The sequence below is a fragment of the Scyliorhinus torazame genome, chromosome 7 (assembly GCF_047496885.1).
Source record: "Scyliorhinus torazame isolate Kashiwa2021f chromosome 7, sScyTor2.1, whole genome shotgun sequence".
NCBI classification, from domain to species: Eukaryota; Metazoa; Chordata; class Chondrichthyes; order Carcharhiniformes; family Scyliorhinidae; genus Scyliorhinus; species Scyliorhinus torazame.
Window position 1 is genome coordinate 292,122,352 of NC_092713.1, and position 21,464 is coordinate 292,143,815.

The following is a 21,464-nucleotide window of genomic DNA, read 5'->3' on the forward strand; positions in this document are numbered from 1 at the left end:
ACGCTCTTCTCGTGACTGCGTGGGTTTCCTCTGGGTGCTCTGGTTTCCCCCCACAGTCCAAAGATGTGTAGGTTAGATGGATTGGTCACACTAAAATTGCCCCTTAGTGTCCAGGGATGTGCAGATTAAGTTAAGGGGATGTGGTTTTGGGTGGAGTGCTCGCCCAGAGGAGATTGGCCGAATGGCCTCCCTAACTTGTTCATTTGATTAACTTTATTTTGCACTTTAATTTAGTGTTCTATCAAATGAGTACATTGAATTCGGCTGAAGGTCAGCCATGATCTTATTGATGGCAGAACAGTGTTGAAGGGCTACATAGCTAACTTTTGCTCCTACCATGGTAGTTACAGTTTATATTATAATTTACAGTGGAGTCTGTTGCATGTATCATTATGAACAAAAAATAATGCTGCAGTGTAATTTGTGATGGCATTGCAATGTGTGACATGGAGTTAAGAAGCACGGGTATGCAATATATTGTAGCACTGTAGTGTTATTTTATTGCATTGTACAGTGAACAGTTGAGAAGCATGAAACAGAAAATATCTTAGCTCCCTGACCAGGTACAGCACACCAAAGATACAAAAGTTGGAATAAGTTGGTCTCTGCAGTGAAATAAAACACTTCCAACATCTCAACTGCATGCAAGAAAGATTTTGTTTTAATTATTTTTATTAGGAAGAAGAAATATTGAAAGAGTGCTTCTCATGTGTTAGCGAATAGCAAAAGGGTACGTTCGAGGTAGACTTTCTCCAACTTGTACGATCACATTCTCATTTTCCAAATTTATTTCCATACATATTAACATTGGCGTGTCCATTTTATTTTGCTTTACAATCCATTTCAGATGCAAAACAAATTACATCAGCACCCCTGCCTTAAATGCAAATCCAACATCACTTTTAACAGCATACTGAAATTAATTCTCTAACACCCAGCCATCGAACGACACCAATCCACTGTCTGCCTGTACAAAGGAGTGAAGCTATGGACCTCCTGGCTCCTGGACATTGAAGGGTTAATTTAATATGCATTATTTTCTTCTATGGGCAACAATCTACATAGCACTGTTACGTTAACACATGCAAAGTTACTCTCTAAATGGACACCACACTTTTTTAAAAAATGATCGCGTTTCGACAATTGAAGGAAGATGTATGTCTTCTTTGTTGACAAGATGTTATTGGAAGCACATGCACTGTGTTACAGTGGTATAGATAATAAATGAGAGTAGCACCATTAATGTAGTCAGACTCTACATAGCACCACTACCCGAAGGTAGCAATGGGCAGCAATCGGCATAGAAACACAAGAGTTTATATCAGAAGGTTGCCATCAATATCCTCTGCAAAAGAAAGAAAAAATACTAAAATTAGCTCACAGATCATCAGACAAAATGCTTTGCATTTGCACCATAGTACACAATTACACAAGACAATATTTTATATTTACAAGTGGCAGCTTATTGTGAGAATAATAATGCTTGCAACTACTTAGGTTCTTATCACACCCCAAGGCCTCATGGAGGGGAGTGGGGCCGTGTTAATTTTCTATTTACCTTCAGGGAGTCAAGCTAGCATCATCCATTGAACGACCATGATAGGAATTTCCCGACAATCCTTTGTTTACTGACTTCAAAAGAAAAGACTGAGTGGTTTCTATGAGGTGAGTCCGATTTACAACATCAAATTTACGAGCCAGCAGGAAGTTGAAAATGACCCCCATAAACTTCATGTAATCAATTATTTTTAGAAGCAGACGAGACAGCCATTATGTATCAGCAATATCCCACAATGTCAGTCAAATATTTAACTTTTTGCCGTGATTTCACAAGGAAGGAATTTTGGATTCTCCCAAAATGGGACTATGTCCCCACGCCGGCGTAAAACGCTGGTGTTTCACTCTGAAGATTCCTTGGAAAAAGTGGAGCCGATTCACTAACTTGCAGGGGGCTAGCAGGGACCCAGAGTCATTCACGCAGCTTTAGCTGTGGCTACGGGCCCCGCACTTCCGGTTTGAGTCCGCACATGCACACGGTGGCAGCCTCCAGCGGCCGCGCCAAGCGCCATGGCGGACACGGACCACGGTGGCAGATGAAGAATGTAGGCCCCCCCGATCGGCCACGCTTCCAAAGAGCCAAACGCGCCGATCTATCCCCCGGCCGTCTATATGGCGCCCCCGGTGTCCAATCTCCCCGCCCCCCACCAGGGCGGCCGCGGACTGGGTCCGCAGCCGCCACGCAAGCTTCCCGTACGGCAGTAGGTGGTTAGAACCACGCCGTCGGGAACTCGGCCGGTCGGGAGCAGAGGATCGTTGGGCGGGCCTCTGGCAATTGGCCCCCAGCCGCGCGGAGAACTCCGCGAACACGTCGATTCTCGGGTCCCGGAGAATTGCCGGACTGGCGGCGGGGCTGCCGAGAATCCAGCCCAGTTATGAAATTGGGAGAGATCTTTTTTTTCTGGTAGGTATTTTTAACCTCCACCTGAACTGCTAGAGCAGGTAGACAGCACCAAGGTTTGATATCTGATCCAAAGATCAGCATCTCTAACAATGGTTATCTTGGGATCAAACATTTAAATACCCCTCTGTGGGACACAAATCCACACCATTTAACTCAAGGATAAGTCACGTTGTCACCAGTTTAACCAGAGGTACAAGCAACTAATTTTTAAGTGATGGATCCACGAGAGCAAAATTTGCTAAAGTATAAAACTGGTATTATAGTTGTCGTCTTTTTGAGTAACTGCCCAATTTTAATACCCATCAAAACCGATGGAAATCGATTCCAAGCATTGTTATATATTAAGAAGTTTGTTCTGCAGTTTGTCGCAAACATACCTAATTATGCCTGTCCGTTGACAGTTGTTTTCTATCAGATGTATTCACTTCAATATTTCTCTCAATCTCCTCTTCCTCCTGAAAACAACCAGCTCCCTCTTGAACCTAGTAATACTACCTGCTTCAACGAACCACTTATTTCATATTGCTGTTAATCTTTATATGAAGTAGCTTGGCCTGAAATCTTTGCTTTTTCCAGGCATTTTATTTTTGTAATTGATGTCCCCAAGTGTTCCAGAGTGCGGAAGTTGCCCTGGTCAGCTTTCTCATTCCCTTCAATTTAACCATTGCTATTGGAAAGTTAGTTTAAACATCAGCCAGCGAACAGAGACAGTTTATGCTCTTGCAGCCTGAGATACTCACCCTCTTTAATACCAAAGCATGAGGCCCACTCCTCAAGGGCGATGTATTTGTCATTGTCTGCGTCGCACTTCAGGAAGAAGCGAGTAGTGCAGTGCTCCATTGGGACGAGGGGAGCGCGTAGAGGAGCCAGCTCAGAATGAGAAAGGTACCTGGATTTAAAACAAAGGTAGGTTTTCAGGCTTAGATTCATTTAAAGGCATAATTTACTGATGCAGCAAACAACTGTCAGGTGACTTAGGGGTGGCTTCATCAGTGCCCGCCGCCGGTTTTGGGTTTCCTGATCGGCACAAAATGGAGCACCGACTGAACAACCTTTCCAGTGCTCCGGACCCCCACTGGTGGCAGCAGCGAGCTACACACCCCGTGCCGGCGAGAAGATGCAAATCTTGATTTGCATCCATTTCCATCGGTTTAAAGGGTTGGAAGCCCAAGTCTCCACCCCTTTATGATGCACCGACCGCCGCAGTGGGAAATCCTCCCGGCGGGATTTGGTGCAAGTTTGCCCAAGTGCCGCCCTGATGCGGTGGACCTGCTGGTGGGTCAAGGGAGTCAGTGCATAACCCATAGCGAGTGTCACCAGAACAGAGAATCCAGCCCCTAATACATTGAATAAGTTGGATATCAGTTTTAGATGCTCCACATGGGTTGCTGTACAAGAGAAAGTCCACAGGGCTGAGGAAAGAGCATGGAATTGGATTATGGGATAATTCTTTCAAAGTACTGGTAGATGCACGATGAACTGTATGCCCTGTATGATCCACGCATGGTAGAAATCTAGAACACAGGGGCAGTCTCCCAATTATTTAAGATGAGGCGAGGAGAAGTTTCTTCAGTCAAAGGATTGTGAATTTTTTGAATTCTATACCCAAAAGGGTTGTGTATGCTCCATTGTTGGCTGCATTTAAGGGAGATAAACATTTTTGTTCGCTTGGGAAATCAAGGGATATGGGGAGTGGGCAGGAAAGTCCAAGATCATCCGTGATCATACTGAATGGCAGAGAAAGCTCAACAAGCCCTATGGTCTATGCCGGCTCTGATCTCTTAAGGCTACCAATCTCAAAAGGAATTAAACTTGCTAGGTGAATTGGACATTCTGAATTCTCCCACAGTTTACCCGAACAGGTGCCGGAATGTGGCGACTAGGGGATTTTCACAGTACCTTCATTGCAGTGTTAATGTAAGCCTACTTGTGACACTAATAAAGATTATTATTATTAATATTAAATAGATAGAACAGTCAAAGAAATTCTCGAAGACTCAGAGAAAATGTCGGCAAAACACATTTTCACAATACAATTCCTGACTTCGGTGGGGCCTGTGAATGTAGTTAGATCAGCACATGGAATTACAAAATGAAAAGGTGAAAGACAAACACCAAACATAACCTGCACTGGACAGCACCAGGTAAGAGGGGATTAGTGCATTTTTACCACCTTTATGAACTTACCCTCATTGTCAGGGTTAGACCAGGCTGGGGGTGGGGGGTGGTCATGTGTATACGGGGTGTCCTGTATGACTCTGGAGTTAGGAGTGATTTTTCTTCCTTCAAACTATTTCAGAGTAACTATCAGGGTAAAACAGGCAGAACCATCTGAAGTTAACGATTTAAATTACTTCTGTCAATGGTTCCCAGCCCAGCGCAGTTCAGAGAAAATTAACACTTTTGTATAATTACCAGGTAAACCCTTATATGGGAACTTCCCAGAGGGATTGCCCAGAACATCATTGGGGTATCCCCTAAATGTGATGCTGGCGAACCAAAATGTTATGGGCCGACATATTTTCCAAGACAGGATTAGTGGCTAGGTATCTATAAAATACAAGATTATTGTCAGCAAGGTCCCTGATCTACACATATCCAGTATCTCTAGAAATGCGTACTTGTCAGCTGGGTGTTGATCGAGTTGTCCAAATTGCCAGTGAACAGGGAAGATGAACATGTTGTAGTTCTTCTCAAAATCATGAGCCAAAAGGTCCAAAGAATGTTCTCCGGCCTGCAGACGCTTTTCATTTTCATACATCTTCCTCGCCTGTTGGACAGAAGGGCAACAATCCTCAGACATACTGTAGCGATGACAATAGTACTTCTTCCAATATAAGACTACATTGCTCCAGCAAAAAAAGACTAGGCAGAAGCATGAAAACAGCACATAACTGCTTAGGTCATGGAGTATATAAAAACAAACAAGGGTTGTTTCCTTTAAATTGCATAATTCTTCAGCTAATGAATAGCGTTGCCCAGGTTTATGACTAATCTATCAATGAGGAAGTGATTATTTCAAAACCTTAAGCCCACTAAATTTGAACATTAGAAATGTATGTAATAAGAAATCTAAACTCAAATGGAAATAATCGTCCAAGTACAGGGTTCCAGTTTTGAAAAGATCTTTAACAAAAGAACTGAGCATTTACGAACAACAACCGGGATATTTCGGATTTGGGGCCAGAGATGCAGGGGAGATACAGGAAGAACTATTTTACACAGCAAGTATAATGACCTGGGACTGACAGTCTAGAGAAGGAGTGATGATCAATGATTTGAAGAGGAAATTGGATGGACACTTGCAGGGCAACAGGGATAGAGAGGGGGAGTGGGACTCACTGGGTTGCTGCAAAGAGAGATAGGAAGGAGCTAATGGGCCAGATAGCCTCCTGCTGTGGCCTCATGACTATATGATAGCAGAGTGGGTCAGAGGGAGCATGGAGCCAGGGAACATCTGTGCTGGCCAGGCACATGAGGGCCCTGCCGCATTTAACAAACGAACCTCATCGTAACTCCTTTCTTGCCCAACTACTAGCAAAATATCAGGAGGTCACAGTCAGGCACATTTAGGATTGTGGAGCATGCTGAAAATTGGGAGTTGAAGGCATTTCAGTCACTCACAGGAGCTATGAGGCACGATTTAACAGAAATGAAACAGAATCCTGTGTCAAAAGCATTTAGCTATTAAACAGGACTCTGCTTCATTCCGGGGCCTCAGTGTGCCTTACTCAAATGTGAATACGCAAATTTATGTCCTACCCATTGTGGGCGGGATCCGGATCGCAACATCTCACGAGACCCCATTAGATCTCACGAGGCGTAGCGAGGCTGGTAAATCTCACGATTGGCCCCTCACGAGATTTACCGGCCACATCATGTCTCGAGTCGGGTGCGACGCAGCCGTTAGATCGCACCCATGGAGAAAGATCACAATCAAAGGGAGTCAGAGTATTCCTTGTGGAGTCCTACAATCTGGAGCTGACAGATTCTGTCTTTCTTTCACTGCTGGGATTCCCAGAGCTCCAGGGATCTTGGCCGGTAATTGTTAAATTTGAATCATGATCCGAACTGTACTGTGGGAGCCCGATCTTAATGCCATACTGAAATTTGACACCTTTCCAAGATGGGCTGAACCCTACCATTGTTAAAAGAGTAAAGGGCATGGCCAATTGGTTCCCCATTTAAAAAAAGTTTTATCTCCTTTGAACACTTCCTGACAGTAGACAGGGAGCCGAGGGAGGGGTTGTTATACTGAAATTAATGTGTTTGAGAAATTAGCATGTGTAGTAATTTTAATAGCATTAGTAGAATTTTGAAGTATCCATTTACTTCTATGCAGCACATTCTTTCAAACTGGAGTTTCTGGACATAGGAAGCCTGGAAGGAGATATCAGTTACACTAAAATTGAAATGTTTGTGTTTGCGTGTTCTCCTGTGCATACTGAGAGTGTCAGAGTTTTGAGATTGTTCCCAGAGTGCATCAATATTTACAGGGTACTTCAAAATAGAAATATTTGAAAACCTCTACCATGAAATTGCTGTATGTAGCCACAGCTACCTTTCGAATGCATGAGCATGGACATGCATCATGTTGGACCTACAACACCGTGACTCTGCAGAGGCATGATGGACCAAACAACTACTTTCTATGCTGTAGGATTCCATGGTTCGTGTCATTGTCACAGATGAATTTCTAATCTCTGGCATTCTATCATGGAGGATTGTCAAACAGAAGCCAAATACTTTCTCAAAGGGATAGAGATTAACACCAGAGAATGAGCGATCTGGGCTATTCTTATAGGTAAGGTAAAGTCGTCGCAGTCCCAGATGATCATTGGCTGCTTTCCCCTTTGAGGGGATGAGCTGACATGGTGGTGATTTAACCTGAGGATCACCACATCTCAAGCGAGGGGCAAGGTTGAGAAGGCGGGCCTTCATGAAAAACCTCTGCTGGTACAGGAATTGAACCCGTGTGGCTGGCCTTGTTCTGCATCACAGACCAGCTGTCTAGCCAACTGAGCTAAACCAGCCCCCGGTGCATTCTTATACACTTCCTACAAGTAACTAAATACCAAAAGAAGAGAAAATAATTGATTTTTTAAAAATCCTGACGTTTTACACTTCTTTAAATCATTAAAATCAAAATGGGTGAGTTTTCTGACCTTCATCTTCTGCTTCTCAGTGAGAAGGTTGGTGTCCTCATTATCACGCTCATAAAGAGTCACCAGAACATTCTTCAGCCAGTCACGCATGCGCAGAGGGAACTCAGCCAGCTCGTTATCAGCACATTCTTGGATGACTGCAGAGGAATCCCAAAGAGATCATATAAAGATATTAAAAGCCCTGTACAAAGTAGTTACTTTATTTAATTCTATCTTGGATTAATTAATTTCCATTCTGTCCAAACCTTGAAGAGCCAACAGATGGAAAATTAACAGTTCCAGGCCGATGAAGACAGAATAGCTTGAGAATAAGACAGTATACAGCCATATAAACTGACAGAATGGTGCCAGGGATGTGGGACTGAGAGATTAATCAAGCGGGATTGTTCTCTTTAGAATAGAAGAGGTTAAGGGGAGGTTTATTAGAGGCATTCAAAATCATGACCGGCTTTGATAAAGTAAAGGAGAAATTGCTCCCCTGGCAGAACAGTAGGTTATCAGAGGACTCAAATTTAAGAAATTAATCACAGGTGGGATGAGGATAATTTATTTTTCACACAGTGCATTGTTAATGATCTAAAAAGCACTGCCTGAAAGCAGACTTAATAATTGCTTACAAAAGGGAATTGGTAAGTATTTGAAGGGGAGCAATTTGCAGGGCAATGGGAAAAGGGCAGCAGAATGGAAAAACTGGATAGCACTGACAAAGAGCTGGACAGGTACAATGGATAAAAGGGCTGCTTCTGTGCTGCGTCATTTTCTAAAGATATGTCTTTCAAAGTCTAATTGTCTAGTGTAGATCTTCCAGGTCCTTATCTACTGGATGCACTGTGTGTATTGGAAGCATGCAGCAGAAAATCACAGACAGTGGGCTTTTCCAGTGAACACCAGTGGTTTATGAGGTATTACTCCACAGATATCAAATCTCCTCTTAAGTGGAAATCAGTAGTTATCCCCATGTGGTAAGCAATCAAAACAGATGTGTATATTGGCGTTATTGCTGCCTGCAGAAATTCATCCAATAACATGCACTTCCCCACAGGCATTGCATATTCCAAGACAACATTTTATATTCAAACAGTAAAAGACTTGCATGGACAACAGCTTATCACATCTTTCAGAAATCTCTCAAAATGCTTCACACGTAATAAATGACTTTAAAATGCAGTGATTGTTATGCAGGCAGACAGCAGCCATTTTGCATACAGCAAGATTCCACAAACAACAAAAGAGATGCACGCTGTGTGTAGGGACAGGTGGCAGTTTGAGGAAGAGTTAAGTGATGGAAAAGATGTCTCACTCAGAGTGCACTTCAGGTCATCAGCTGACGGCTGGAGGGCAGTGGAGGGTGGCAGGGGAGAAATATGAAAAATGTACTGTTATGAGGCAGGGAAGATTCAACTTGGAATGACTTTAAATATAGAATAATTTTCTGCAATAAACTCTATGAACTCTAAAGTATCTTTCATGTATTTACAGATACAAAGGCATGCATTTTGTAAGGGAAATCAAATATTCTGGCAAAATTAAAGTATAAGTTAGTTTGTATTTCTTGATCTGGTGCAGGAAGCTTAGTACAGCTGTAATATCCTGCACGGGACCGACAGGGTGGGAATACTCGTCTTTCCCATGCTCCTTGTGGGGTACGAGCTCTCTGGCTAGGGACGGGGTATCTCAATTACCCAATGTATAAAAGGTCGGCCAGTGAGGCACCGACCAGAATAGAAACCCGAGCGGGATCTACCAACTAATGTACATATAGTTTGTGTAAATTAAACGGTGTTTCTTATTTTACTCTGTGTGGACACCCCGTGTCCTTATTAAAACAGCCTTCTTCGGGGGATGCATTTATCTGGTCAAATAGTTAATAAGCTTTGCAGAACAGATTAAAGACTGTTGTTTTAACAATACCTCTCATTATATACTCCTTTTATAAACCACTGAAGTGACCCTAACTGGAACAGAGTGTGGCACAGAGTGATAGACTGGTCCTGTTACAGTGCTAATTGTTCAAAGAAATGAATGCTCCCCTTCCCGCAACCCCGCACTCCCTCATTCATTGTCTTGGCCTCATGAGAGCTGCTGCCTTGATGGAAAAGCTGACTATGTGAAATCCTTTGTGGTGTCTAACAGTGAGTTTCCATTCCAGTCTCTGAGGTCAAAAGATGTTTGCAATGTGTTTTAAGACTGTGCACACAGTGAATAAATAGGTGTTGTGAGTTATAATGCACTGTTTACAACTTTTATCGAGCTTGCCAGAAGCATCCAAGGCAGTCATCTCTTTTTCTTGCTTTTATCCTTGCCATTTCTACTCTCTGCGGATCGTTTTACATGGCTACTTATTTACCTATTTCTCTCTCTACTTCCATTCATTCCTAACCCTTTTGTATAATTAATTATTTGAAGGTGTGCACTATGAATAAAAAAAGTTCCTTCCTTTTTTATGTGGTGATTGCTGTGACCCTCAGAGGAATCTGACTCTGGCATTCAGCAAGGCCGTGGCGACTCTTAATCCTAATGTCATAAACCTGCCTTTTGCCCCATATCCCATAATATCTTTAGCAAACAAAAATATGCCAGTTTCAAATTTAAAGTTAACAACTGACTTTCAGAAGGGAGTTCTAAACTTCTGTCATGTAAAAGTGTTTTCTAACTTCACTCCTTTGAAGCCTGGGACTGATATTTAGAATATGTTCCCTGGTTCCAGATTCCCAAATAGCGAAATATTTTCTCTATTTCCCCACAACATCTTGAAAACATCAAGGAAATCTCCTCTTTACTTTCCAAATTCCAGGGGATACAACCATAATTTGTATAATTGCTCGGAATAATTTAGCACTTGGGAGTCCAGTAACTTTATACTGCAATCCTTCCACTACTCAGAACACATCCCAGTCTTCTCAATATAGAATCCCTGCAGTGCAGAAGGAGGCCATTCAGCCCATCAAATCGGCCTTTTGAAAGACCGCCCTACCTAGGCCCAATCCCCTATCATATTCCTGCAACCCCACCCTAATGGTCAATTTAGCATGGCCTACCCACCCAATCTGCATATCTTGAACTGTGGGAGGAAACCGTCAGAGCACCCAGAGGAAACCCATGCAGACACAGGGAAAACGTGCAAATACCACACAGTCATCCGAGGTCAGAATCAATCCCAGGCCCCTGGCGCTGTGAAACAGCAGTTGCTAACTACTGTGCCACCCTCAGGGTCTAACCAGGGCTATGTCTGGTGGTAGCACAATTTCTAACCCCTTCTATTCTGGTCCTCTAGAAATAAAGGCCAATATTTCACAAGCCTTTAATTTTCTTTCCTCTGCCTGTCAAGATACTTTAATGATTTATGTACATGGACCCCAAAGTCTCATTGGACATCCACTGCTTCTCCCCAGTTGGAAAGTATCCTGATGTATCCTTCTTAGGTCCAAATATTGACATCAATTTGCCACAGTTTTCATCATTCAGTTAATCTATCAGTCGCTCTTTTAAATTTCATGCATCCTTCTAAACTGCTTGCGTGTCATTGACAAGCTTGGATAATCCAGTGAATAGATGAGGCCCCGACACAGATCTTTGAGGGACACCCACCTCATAGGGTCGATGAAGGAAATACAATGGATGTTGTCTCTGGATTTTAAGAAAACGTTTGACAATGAATCAGAGAAAAGGTTGGTTAATAAAATTGAGGCTTGTGGAATGGGAGGGTCAGTGTCAACTCGGATTTACAAAATTGGCTTAAAGGCAGAAAACAGCGAGACAAGGGGCGGGACCTTTCCAAGCCCGCCCACTACCAGGATTGTCCAGTCCCACCGAATCTGCCACGGTGGTCCCGCCCCAATGAGGTCAGAAAGTCTCAACCATGGTACCTGCTGTTTTTTTCAGACTGGAGGATGGTAAACAGCGATGTTTGCCATCATGTGTGGGATGAACCACTGCTTTTGTTGATATCTGTTCATGACTTGTATATTGCAGTGCAAATTTTCAAAATGTGTCCACGATGCCAAAAATGAAGGTATGACAAACAGCGAAGATTACACCTATGGACTGCAGCAAGACTAGGTCAGCAGAATGGGCAATCAATTAGCTGACGGAAGTTAATACAAGGAAGTGTGAGGTGATGGATTTTGGCAGAAGGCATAGGGAGAGGCAATATAGACTTAATGGCACAGTTCTAAAGAGTGTACAAGGCAGAGGGACCTTGTTGTTCATGTGCAAGAACTTTGAAGTTGCCAGGATATATAGAGAGAGTAATTATCAAAGGATGTGGGATTTTAAGCTTCATAAACAAAGGTATTGAGGACAAAAGGACAAATGATATGCTGAACCTTTCTAAAGCCCTGTTTAGGCATACGTACGGTAATGTATCCAGTGCAGGAGGAGAAAATGGCGCCCTGATCTCTCACCCCCTGATGAGATCCCCGCCCTCCTCCAACCCACCTATAAGGGGGTCCTCGGGCCCACCTGCACCCCACCTCACACGCGGAGCGCACCCCGGACCCGAATTTCCAGGAGGGCAAAATGACAGCTTGGCAGTGCCCGTCAGCCTGGCAGTGAAACCTGGGCATCCTGGCACTGCCAAGGTGCCACCAGAAGTGCCAGGATACCACGCTGCCTGGTAGCCGATCATCCAAGGGCCTTAGAGCGCCAGGGAGACCCCCCACAAGTGCCATTCCACCTGGTCCCCACCAGTGCTAATAGGTGCCCGGCTGGGGTCTCCTCGGCGAGGCCGGTAGTTGCCAGGTGGCCGTTTGATCCAGAGTAGACACAGTTAAATGGGTTTTTTCACTCACTTAACTCTGCGAGACTGGATCCCACCCAGTGAGGGCGGAATCCAGATCACACCATCTCACGCCATCTCGTGAGGCATAACGACCATCGGGAATCCTGGGAGAGGCCGTGTCCCACCTTAATTCTGGAGGGACCCAACTGGTAAACTGAGCCCTAAATCTGGAGTTGCTCTGTTGAGAAACTATGGGCCCACACAGGAGCTAAACAATCCATTAGGGTAAGTGCATTGACAAGAGTTCATACAGATAATATGGCACAATCAATGCATAGCATGAGTAGGAAATGATATTACTTCCTGTAAGATTTTATCATCCTCTCCAGCATATAATGCTCACTATAAGAGCACATTTCACATACATTTGCATGGTCCAATGTAGTCCAGGTGAAGCTTGTGGCCCTTTTTGGTGCCCTCCAACGCACACTTAGTGGCAAAGAGCTGGCAGGCACTGTTGTAGGTCTTGTTGTCAGTGCCACAGACCTGGGGAAGATTATGGAATACAGAAATGTTAGTATCTGATTTAAAATAGCAATGTTAAATCAACCTGCTCAGCATCATAAAACACTTGCTCTAAATGCTATGCTTTTCATGCAGTTCTAAACAGTAACCCAATAAATATAGAATTGACAGGGTATAAAACAGGTGCCCAACCTAAATGCCTGGCCCATTCTCACTGATGGGTAATGTTAAAATTAGACCCCCACCCGCCCAGAACCCCCAAGTGAGACACAGCCAATGGTAAGTTACAAATGTCAGAGTTATACAATGGTAGTGAACTTCACGTTTTGAGTTGCTTCAGGTGATCGTTAATATATTCTGAGATGTATCTCAGAATTATACCGAGATGACACCAGCTTCTATGTGTGTGACAGATTTTATTTGCAGTGTTCTAAACTGTCCACTCCATGCTTCTACCTCTGGCTTCCAAGTCTTTCTCCAGCTTTGTTTACTTTTCTCTGAGCCCAAGTCCAGGTTTAACTAATCAAGCATCAATTATAAATACACTCGCATAGTCAAACACTTAACATTGAACCACTGAACACTAGAATCTGCAGGTGACCTGACTCCACAAGGCAGACCTACCATTACAAATAATTTAATTATGTAATTTCATATTATTCCGCTAAATGGACACTTGGATTTGGATCTTGACCACAGGGCAGTGAAAACAAAATGCATCTTCCTGCACTATTCTCAAACATCAACATGTGCAAACCTAACTAATCTTATCAAGTAAATATATTTAATCATAGAAATGGGGTTTATATTCATTGTAGACCTTTAATATGAAACTTGATAATTCAAGTCCATCAAACGAGAAGTCACTGGAAAACTGGTCATCCATCAGACTCTTTATTGCTCCTGAAATGCTGCCAAGGTCTCCCTTTAGAAACTCTTGTTTGTTACGAAAGGGGTCTCCACAGTCTGTGGTGCGTCACTCTATGAATTGCATGGATGGCCCTTTATAGTCCCCACTTTGTTAATGTATGAGTTCTCAATGATCCCCTTTTATATCTTCTTTTTTTAAAAGCTGCTGTGATTGTCCCTTGTCAATTCCGTTCCACCCCACCATCATCCTGTTGTGAGATTTTTCAGTGACAGCAATGTTTTCCTATTCAGTAACAGTTAGATCCTGACCTTCTCAAATTCAACTGTGCTGGGTGGGCAAGTTGATGGATCCTGGCAGACGCACATAGGTTCATTGTTCTCGTCAGCCTCGCACACCTTTCCTCTTTTGCAGTGGAAGTTTTCACAAGGGTCTAGAAAGATATGGTCAAATCTCAAAGTTACATTATGTAAACATTGACAAATGATACAGCCCATGGTCCTCAGACTGACTTCCGCCCTTGTTATTTCTATTTAGGATTTCAGGGAGTGGCTTATACACACCACAATTGCAGGAAGTTCTCGTTAGGACAAAACTGTCTGAAGCAACTTTGAAATTGAATACTGCGTGTTTGTAATAGTTACAAATAACCCAGCTGTTCTCTCACCTTAGATTTGGTGAACAGATTGAGGCAAGTGAAAGCTAACTTCAGAACTGGTTTCAGAAGGTTGTTTTTATGAAAAGAGACTGTTAAGTGCTACCATGTGGCTTGCTTTTATTTCCGATGGGTAATCTCCGATCAGCTGAACAACATCCTTTATTCTAACTGGAATATTACTGCAGAAAATGACCACAGCTCAAAATAAAATACTTAATTGCAGCATAACCGTATTTTTAATTATGATAATGGTATTATGAACCTCATATGGACTGAACTTTTTTTTAATGCATCTTCTCTATTGTTGTAGCACTCTACTCCGTATGCTTCACCCGATGCCTATGTCTATGTATTTTGTGTATTTATCGTATGTCCTATGTTTTTCATGCATGGAGTGATCTGCCTGGACTGTATGCAGAACAATACTTTTCACTGTACCTCGGTACACGTGACAATAAATCTAAATGTTGTTGAGTATTATGTCATGGATTTATTCCTTAATTCTCTTATCTATACAAAATAAATAAAGCGATACCAATGCAAAATTAGAGATAAATAACAACACATTATGCAGAGTCATGCACTGTGCCATTGCTGATAGCATGTGTATAAAATGACAGTGTGAGAGATTCAGAATGGAAATAGGAATACACCAAGATACACCCGTCATGTTGGCACAGCTCTGTGTTGTGCCCATTTGTTGCCTAAGGTTCTAAAGCCATTCAAGTTTAAGTTGAAGCCTAAGAGAATCTGGATCAATTTTGAATTTGTATTTCACAAAGATTAGCCTGCAGAATCATGGCCTGATTTGTTTAGTTCTGTTGCCTTTTGACTTACTCTCAATTTCAATGTCCTTCTTGGTATCATCTTCAGTATCGTCAAAATCTCCTGTATCAATCTGGACTGGGTTCGCTCCAACTGGCAATGCCTATTTGAATACAAATTGTTTGTTAATGAATTTGATATTTATCCCACTTTAACTGTAAAAAAGCCTTTTCTCAAAGTTTGATAACCATGGAATACGCAAGAATGGATAAACAGAGTGCACAGCATCTGAGCTAATGTCCTTGAATGCTGGATATAGATGTCCAACATATGTTTCACACGAAAGTTGCACCTTTATGAACTAAGATCATGTCCAATCGCATGCAATTTTAGCAACCAGGGGACACAAATGATGGATTCAAAAAAATTTAATCATGGTGCTCCAGGCATCATTGTGTAGACAGGCTTGATGAACCTGCAGATAATATTCCTGCCTATTTCTTCATTCGTTCATGGGATGTGGGTCTCACTGGCTATGACAGAATTTATTGTCCATCCCTAATTACCCTTATGAAGGTGGTAGTGAACTGCTTCTTGAATGGCTGCAGTCCACATGTTGGAGGTGCACCCACTGTGCTATTAAGGAGCGAGTCCCAGGATTTTGCTTCAATGACAGTGAAAGAATGGTGATATATTTCCAAGTCAGGAAGGTGTGTGGCTTGGAGGGAAACTTCCAGGTGGTGGTGTTTCCGCTGCTTCCTTTGTCCTTCTAGATGGTAGCAGCTGCCGTCTAAGGTGCCTTAGTGAATTCCTGCATGTGCCACTGTGGAGCGAGGCTGCCAATCAAGTGGGCTGCTTTGTTTTGGATGGTGCCGAGCTCCTCGAGTGTTGTTGGAGCTTCATCACCCTTGCAAGTGGAGAGTATTCCATCACATTCCTGCTTGTGCCTTGGCGATAATAGACAGGCTTTGGGGAATCATGAGGTGGATTATTCACTGTATTATCCTAGCTTCAATTAATGGTTAAAATAGTCACCCAGGGTAGTAGCGTGTGGCTTCATCATATTTGCAAATATTGATGATTAATTGTTAATCATCTGATGTGAGGAATAAGAAATATTTGCATACATGTGTATTCGACTTGGCCCTAGATGTATTAAAATATTCATATAAACTTAGTTAAATGTTGAATGAGCATTAAGAGTTTCGGCCAAGGGCCTTTGACCCGTAAAAGCATATCAATCAGCCAATGTTGGCAGCAGAAGTTCAGAAGGTATTCATGTTTAGCAAATTTCTTTCAATCTGAATACAAGGTGAATTCAGGTGCCCGAGTGCTGCAAGAATTGAGGTGGTCATTTTTTTTTTAAAGTAGGAAAAGCGAACACAACTGTCACATATGCGCATCTCAGGATCCTCTGTTACACCCTCAACAACAATCTCTTCGGTTGTTTCCTGCAAGTCAAGGTCCAGTGCCAACTCTAATGACAACATATCATGAAGGTCCACTGTCACAAACAAAATTATCAAGGGATTCGTAAAATGCCTCAACTCATCATTTTTCACAGTATGTGACCATCACTAATTTGTCTTGAGAAGATGGTGGTGAGCAACCTACTCGAACTGTTACAGGTCATCTGGTGTAGGTAGATTCACTGTGCTGTTAGGGTGGGAGTTGCAGGATTTTGATCCGGCAACAATGAAGGAATGGGGGATTTAGTGATGGTAATGCTGTTTCAAATCAAAAGGAGATGTTAGAGGTGCTCTTCACGAAGATGGCCATTGCCAAATATTACCTGTGAAAGAATACTTAACTTATTTTGGATTATAAATTTATTTTGGATTATAATGCCCTGTGGAACACGTTGGGATGTTTCAATACGTTAAAGGCACTATATAAATGCAAATTGTTGCCTATCAGGTAAACTCCTTCACCCTCAGGGCATTACAGCCCAATGACGGAAACAAACTCCTTCCAAAAGATTGGATAAAATGGTATTATCGTGGAATCTCTTTAATTTAACCTTCCAAGGGAAATTAAATACTGATGGCTAAAAACTTCAACAAGAAAATATTAAAATGATTAATTGAAAGAAGACTCTAGGTACCATTAAAAACTATATTAGTCAAATCCACCAGCTTGCGTTCAATGACAAATGTCAGTTTTCCAAGAAAATAAAGACAGGACTGGATTGAGAAAAAATGGTATTGGGACAGGAATGGATTGAGACATGATGGGATTGAGAGAGGAATGGATTGAGACATGATGGGATTGAGACAGGAATGGATTGAGACATGATGGGATTGAGACAGGAATGGATTGAGACATGATGGGATTGAGACAGGACTGGATTGAGACATGAATGGATTGAGACATGATGGGATTGAGACAGAACTGGATTGAGACATGATGGGATCGAGACAGGACTGGATTGAGACATGAATGGATTGAGACATGATGGGATTGAGACAGGAATGGATTGAGACATGATGGGATTGAGACAGGAATGGATTGAGACATGATGGGATTGAGACAGGAATGGATTGAGACATGATGGGATTGAGACAGGAATGGGTTGAGATATGATGGGATTGAGACAGGACTGGATTGAGACATGATGGGATTGAGACAAGACTGGATTGAGACAGGACTGGATTGAGAAAGGACTGGGTTGAGACATGATGGGATTGAGACAGGACTGGATTGAGACATGATGGGATTGAGACAGGACTGGATTGAGACATGATGGGATTGAGACAGGACTGGATTGAGACATGATGGGATAGAGACAGGAATGGATTGAGACATGATGGGATTGAGACAGGTCTAGATTGAGACATGATGGGATTGAGACAGGAATGGATTGAGACTTGATGGGATTGAGACAGGAATGGGTTGAGATATTATGGGATTGAGACAGGACTGGATTGAGACATGATGGGATTGAGACAGGACTGATTGAGACATGATGGGATTGAGACAGGACTGGATTGAGACATGATGGGATTGAGACAGGACTGGATTGAGACATGATGGGATTGAGACAGGACTGATTGAGACATGATGGGATTGAGACAGGACTGGATTGAGACATGATGGGATTGAGACAGGTCTAGATTGAGACATGATGGGATTGAGACAGGAATGGATTGAGACATGATGGGATTGAGACAGGAATGGGTTGAGATATGATGGGATTGAGACAGGACTGGATTGAGACATGATGGGATTGAGACAGGAATGGATTGAGACAGGACTGGATTGAGACAGGACTGGATTGAGACATGACGGGATTGAGACAGGAATGGATTGAGACATGATGGGATTGAGACAGGAATGGGTTGAGATATGATGGGATCGAGACAGGACTGGATTGAGACATGATGGGATTGAGACAGGACTGGATTGAGACAGGACTGGATTGAGACATGATGGGATTGAGACAGGACTGGATTGAGACATGATGGGATTGAGACAGGACTGATTGAGACATGATGGGATTGAGACAGGACTGATTGAGACATGATGGGATTGAGACAGGACTGGATTGAGACATGATGGGATTGAGACAGGACTGGATTGAGACATGATGGGATTGAGACAGGACTGATTGAGACATGATGGGATTGAGACAGGTCTAGATTGAGACATGATGGGATTGAGACAGGAATGGATTGAGACATGATGGGATTGAGACAGGAATGGGTTGAGATATGATGGGATTGAGACAGGACTGGATTGAGACATGATGGGATTGAGACAGGAATGGATTGAGACAGGACTGGATTGAGACAGGACTGGATTGAGACATGACGGGATTGAGACAGGAATGGATTGAGACATGATGGGATTGAGACAGGAATGGGTTGAGATATGATGGGATCGAGACAGGACTGGATTGAGACATGATGGGATTGAGACAGGACTGGATTGAGACAGGACTGGATTGAGACATGATGGGATTGAGACAGGACTGGATTGAGACATGATGGGATTGAGACAGGAATGGATTGAGACATGATGGGATTGAGACAGGTCTAGATTGAGACATGATGGGATTGAGACAGGAATGGATTGAGACATGATGGGATTGAGACAGGACTGGATTGAGACATGATGGGATTGAGACAGGACTGGATTGAGACAGGTCTAGATTGAGACATGATGGGATTGAGACAGGACTGGATTGAGACATGATGTGATTGAGACAGGACTGGATTGAGACATGATGGGATTGAGACAGGACTGATTGAGACATGATGGGATTGAGACAGGACTGATTGAGACATGATGGGATTGAGACAGGACTGATTGAGACATGATGGGATTGAGACAGGACTGGATTGAGACATGATGGGATTGAGACAGGACTGGATTGAGACATGATGGGATTGAGACAGGACTGATTGAGACATGATGGGATTGAGACAGGACTGGATTGAGACATGATGGGATTAAGACAGGACTGGATTGAGACATGATGGGATTGAGACAGGACTGGATTGAGACATGATGGGATTGAGACAGGGCTGGATTGAGACATGATGGGATTGAGACAGGACTGGATTGAGACATGATGGGATTGAGACAGGACTGGATTGAGACATGATGGGATTGAGACAGGACTGGATTGAGACATGATGGGATTGAGACAGGACTGGATTGAGACATGATAGGATTGAGACAGGACTGGATTGAGACATGATGGGATTGAGACAGGACTGATTGAGACATGATGGGATTGAGACAGGACTGGATTGAGACATGATGGGATTGAGACAGGACCGGATTATGACATGATGGGATTGAGACAGATCTGGATTGAGACATGATGGGATTGAGACAGGACTGGATTGAGACAGGACTGGATTGAGACAGGAATGGATTGAGACATGATGGGATTGAGACAGGACCGGATTGTGACATGATGGGATTGAGACAGATCTGGTTTGAGATATGATGGGATTGAGACAGGACTGGATTGAGACAGGACTGGATTGAGACAGGAATGGATTGAGACATGATGGGATTGAGACAGGAATGGATTGAGACAGGACTGGATTGAGATATGATGGAATTGAGACAGGACTGGATTGAGACATGATGGGATTGAGACAGGACTGGATTGAGACAGGACTGGATTGAGACAGGAATGGATTGATACATGATGGGATTGAGACAGGACCGGATTGTGACATGATGGGATTGAGACAGGACTGGATTGAGATATGATGGGATTGAGACAGGACTGGATTGAGACAGGACTGGATTGAGATATGATTGGATTGGGACAGGACTGGATTGAGACATGATGGGATTGAGACAGGGCTGGATTGAGACATGATGGGATTGAGACAGGACTGGATTGAGACAGGACTGGATTGAGATATGATTGGATTGGGACAGGACTGGATTGAGACATGATGGGATTGAGACAGGACTGGATTGAGACATGATGGGATTGAGACAGGAATGGATTGAGACATGATGGGATTGTGACAGAACTGGATTGAGATATGATGGGATTGAGACAGGACTGGATTGAGACATGATGGGATTGAGACAGGACTGGATTGAGATATGGTGGGATTGAGACAGGACTGGATTGAGATATGATCGGATTGAGACAGGACTGGATTGAGACATGATGGGATTGAGACAGGACTGGATTGAGATATGATGGGATTGAGTCAGGACTGGATTGAGATATGATGGGATTGAGACAGGACTGGATTGAGACATGATGGGATTGAGACAGGACTGGATTGAGACATGATGGGATTGAGACAGGACTGGATTGAGACATGATGGGATTAAGACAGGACTGGATTGAGACATGATGGGATTGAGACAGGACTGAATTGAGACATGATGGGATTGAGACAGGAATGGATTGAGACATGATGGGATTGAGACAGGACTGGATTGAGATATGATGGGATTGAGACAGGACTGGATTGAGACATGATGGGATTGAGACAGGACTGGATTGAGATATGATGGGATTGAGACAGGACTGGATTGAGACAGGACTGGATTGAGATATGATGGGATTGAGACAGGACTGGATTGAGATATGATGGGATTGAGACAGGACTGGATTGAGACATGATGGGATTGAGACAGGACTGGATTGAGATATGATGGGATTGAGACAGGACTGGATTGAGATATGATGGGATTGAGACAGGACTGGTTTGAGATATGATGGGATTGAGACAGGACTGGATTGAGACATGATGGGATTGAGACAGGACTGGATTGAGATATGATGGGATTGAGACAGGACTGGTTTGAGATATGAT

At 43.1% G+C, this 21,464-nt stretch overlaps 1 protein-coding gene across 1 annotated transcript in view; it reads right to left on the reverse strand.

Annotated features, from left to right (window-relative positions):
* Positions 1-475: 475 nt before the first annotated feature.
* Positions 476-21,464, reverse strand: part of sparc (secreted protein, acidic, cysteine-rich (osteonectin)) — a 52,336-nt gene continuing 31,347 nt past the window's right edge. The window contains exons 5-11 of the mRNA XM_072512934.1: positions 15,235-15,325; positions 14,051-14,172; positions 12,772-12,892; positions 7,627-7,763; positions 5,083-5,231; positions 3,202-3,350; positions 476-1,345 (exon numbers count right to left, since the gene is read on the reverse strand). Coding sequence (XP_072369035.1) covers positions 1,317-1,345; positions 3,202-3,350; positions 5,083-5,231; positions 7,627-7,763; positions 12,772-12,892; positions 14,051-14,172; positions 15,235-15,325 — 798 coding nt within the window. The 3' untranslated portion in view covers positions 476-1,316. The remainder of the gene's footprint in view (positions 1,346-3,201; positions 3,351-5,082; positions 5,232-7,626; positions 7,764-12,771; positions 12,893-14,050; positions 14,173-15,234; positions 15,326-21,464) is intronic.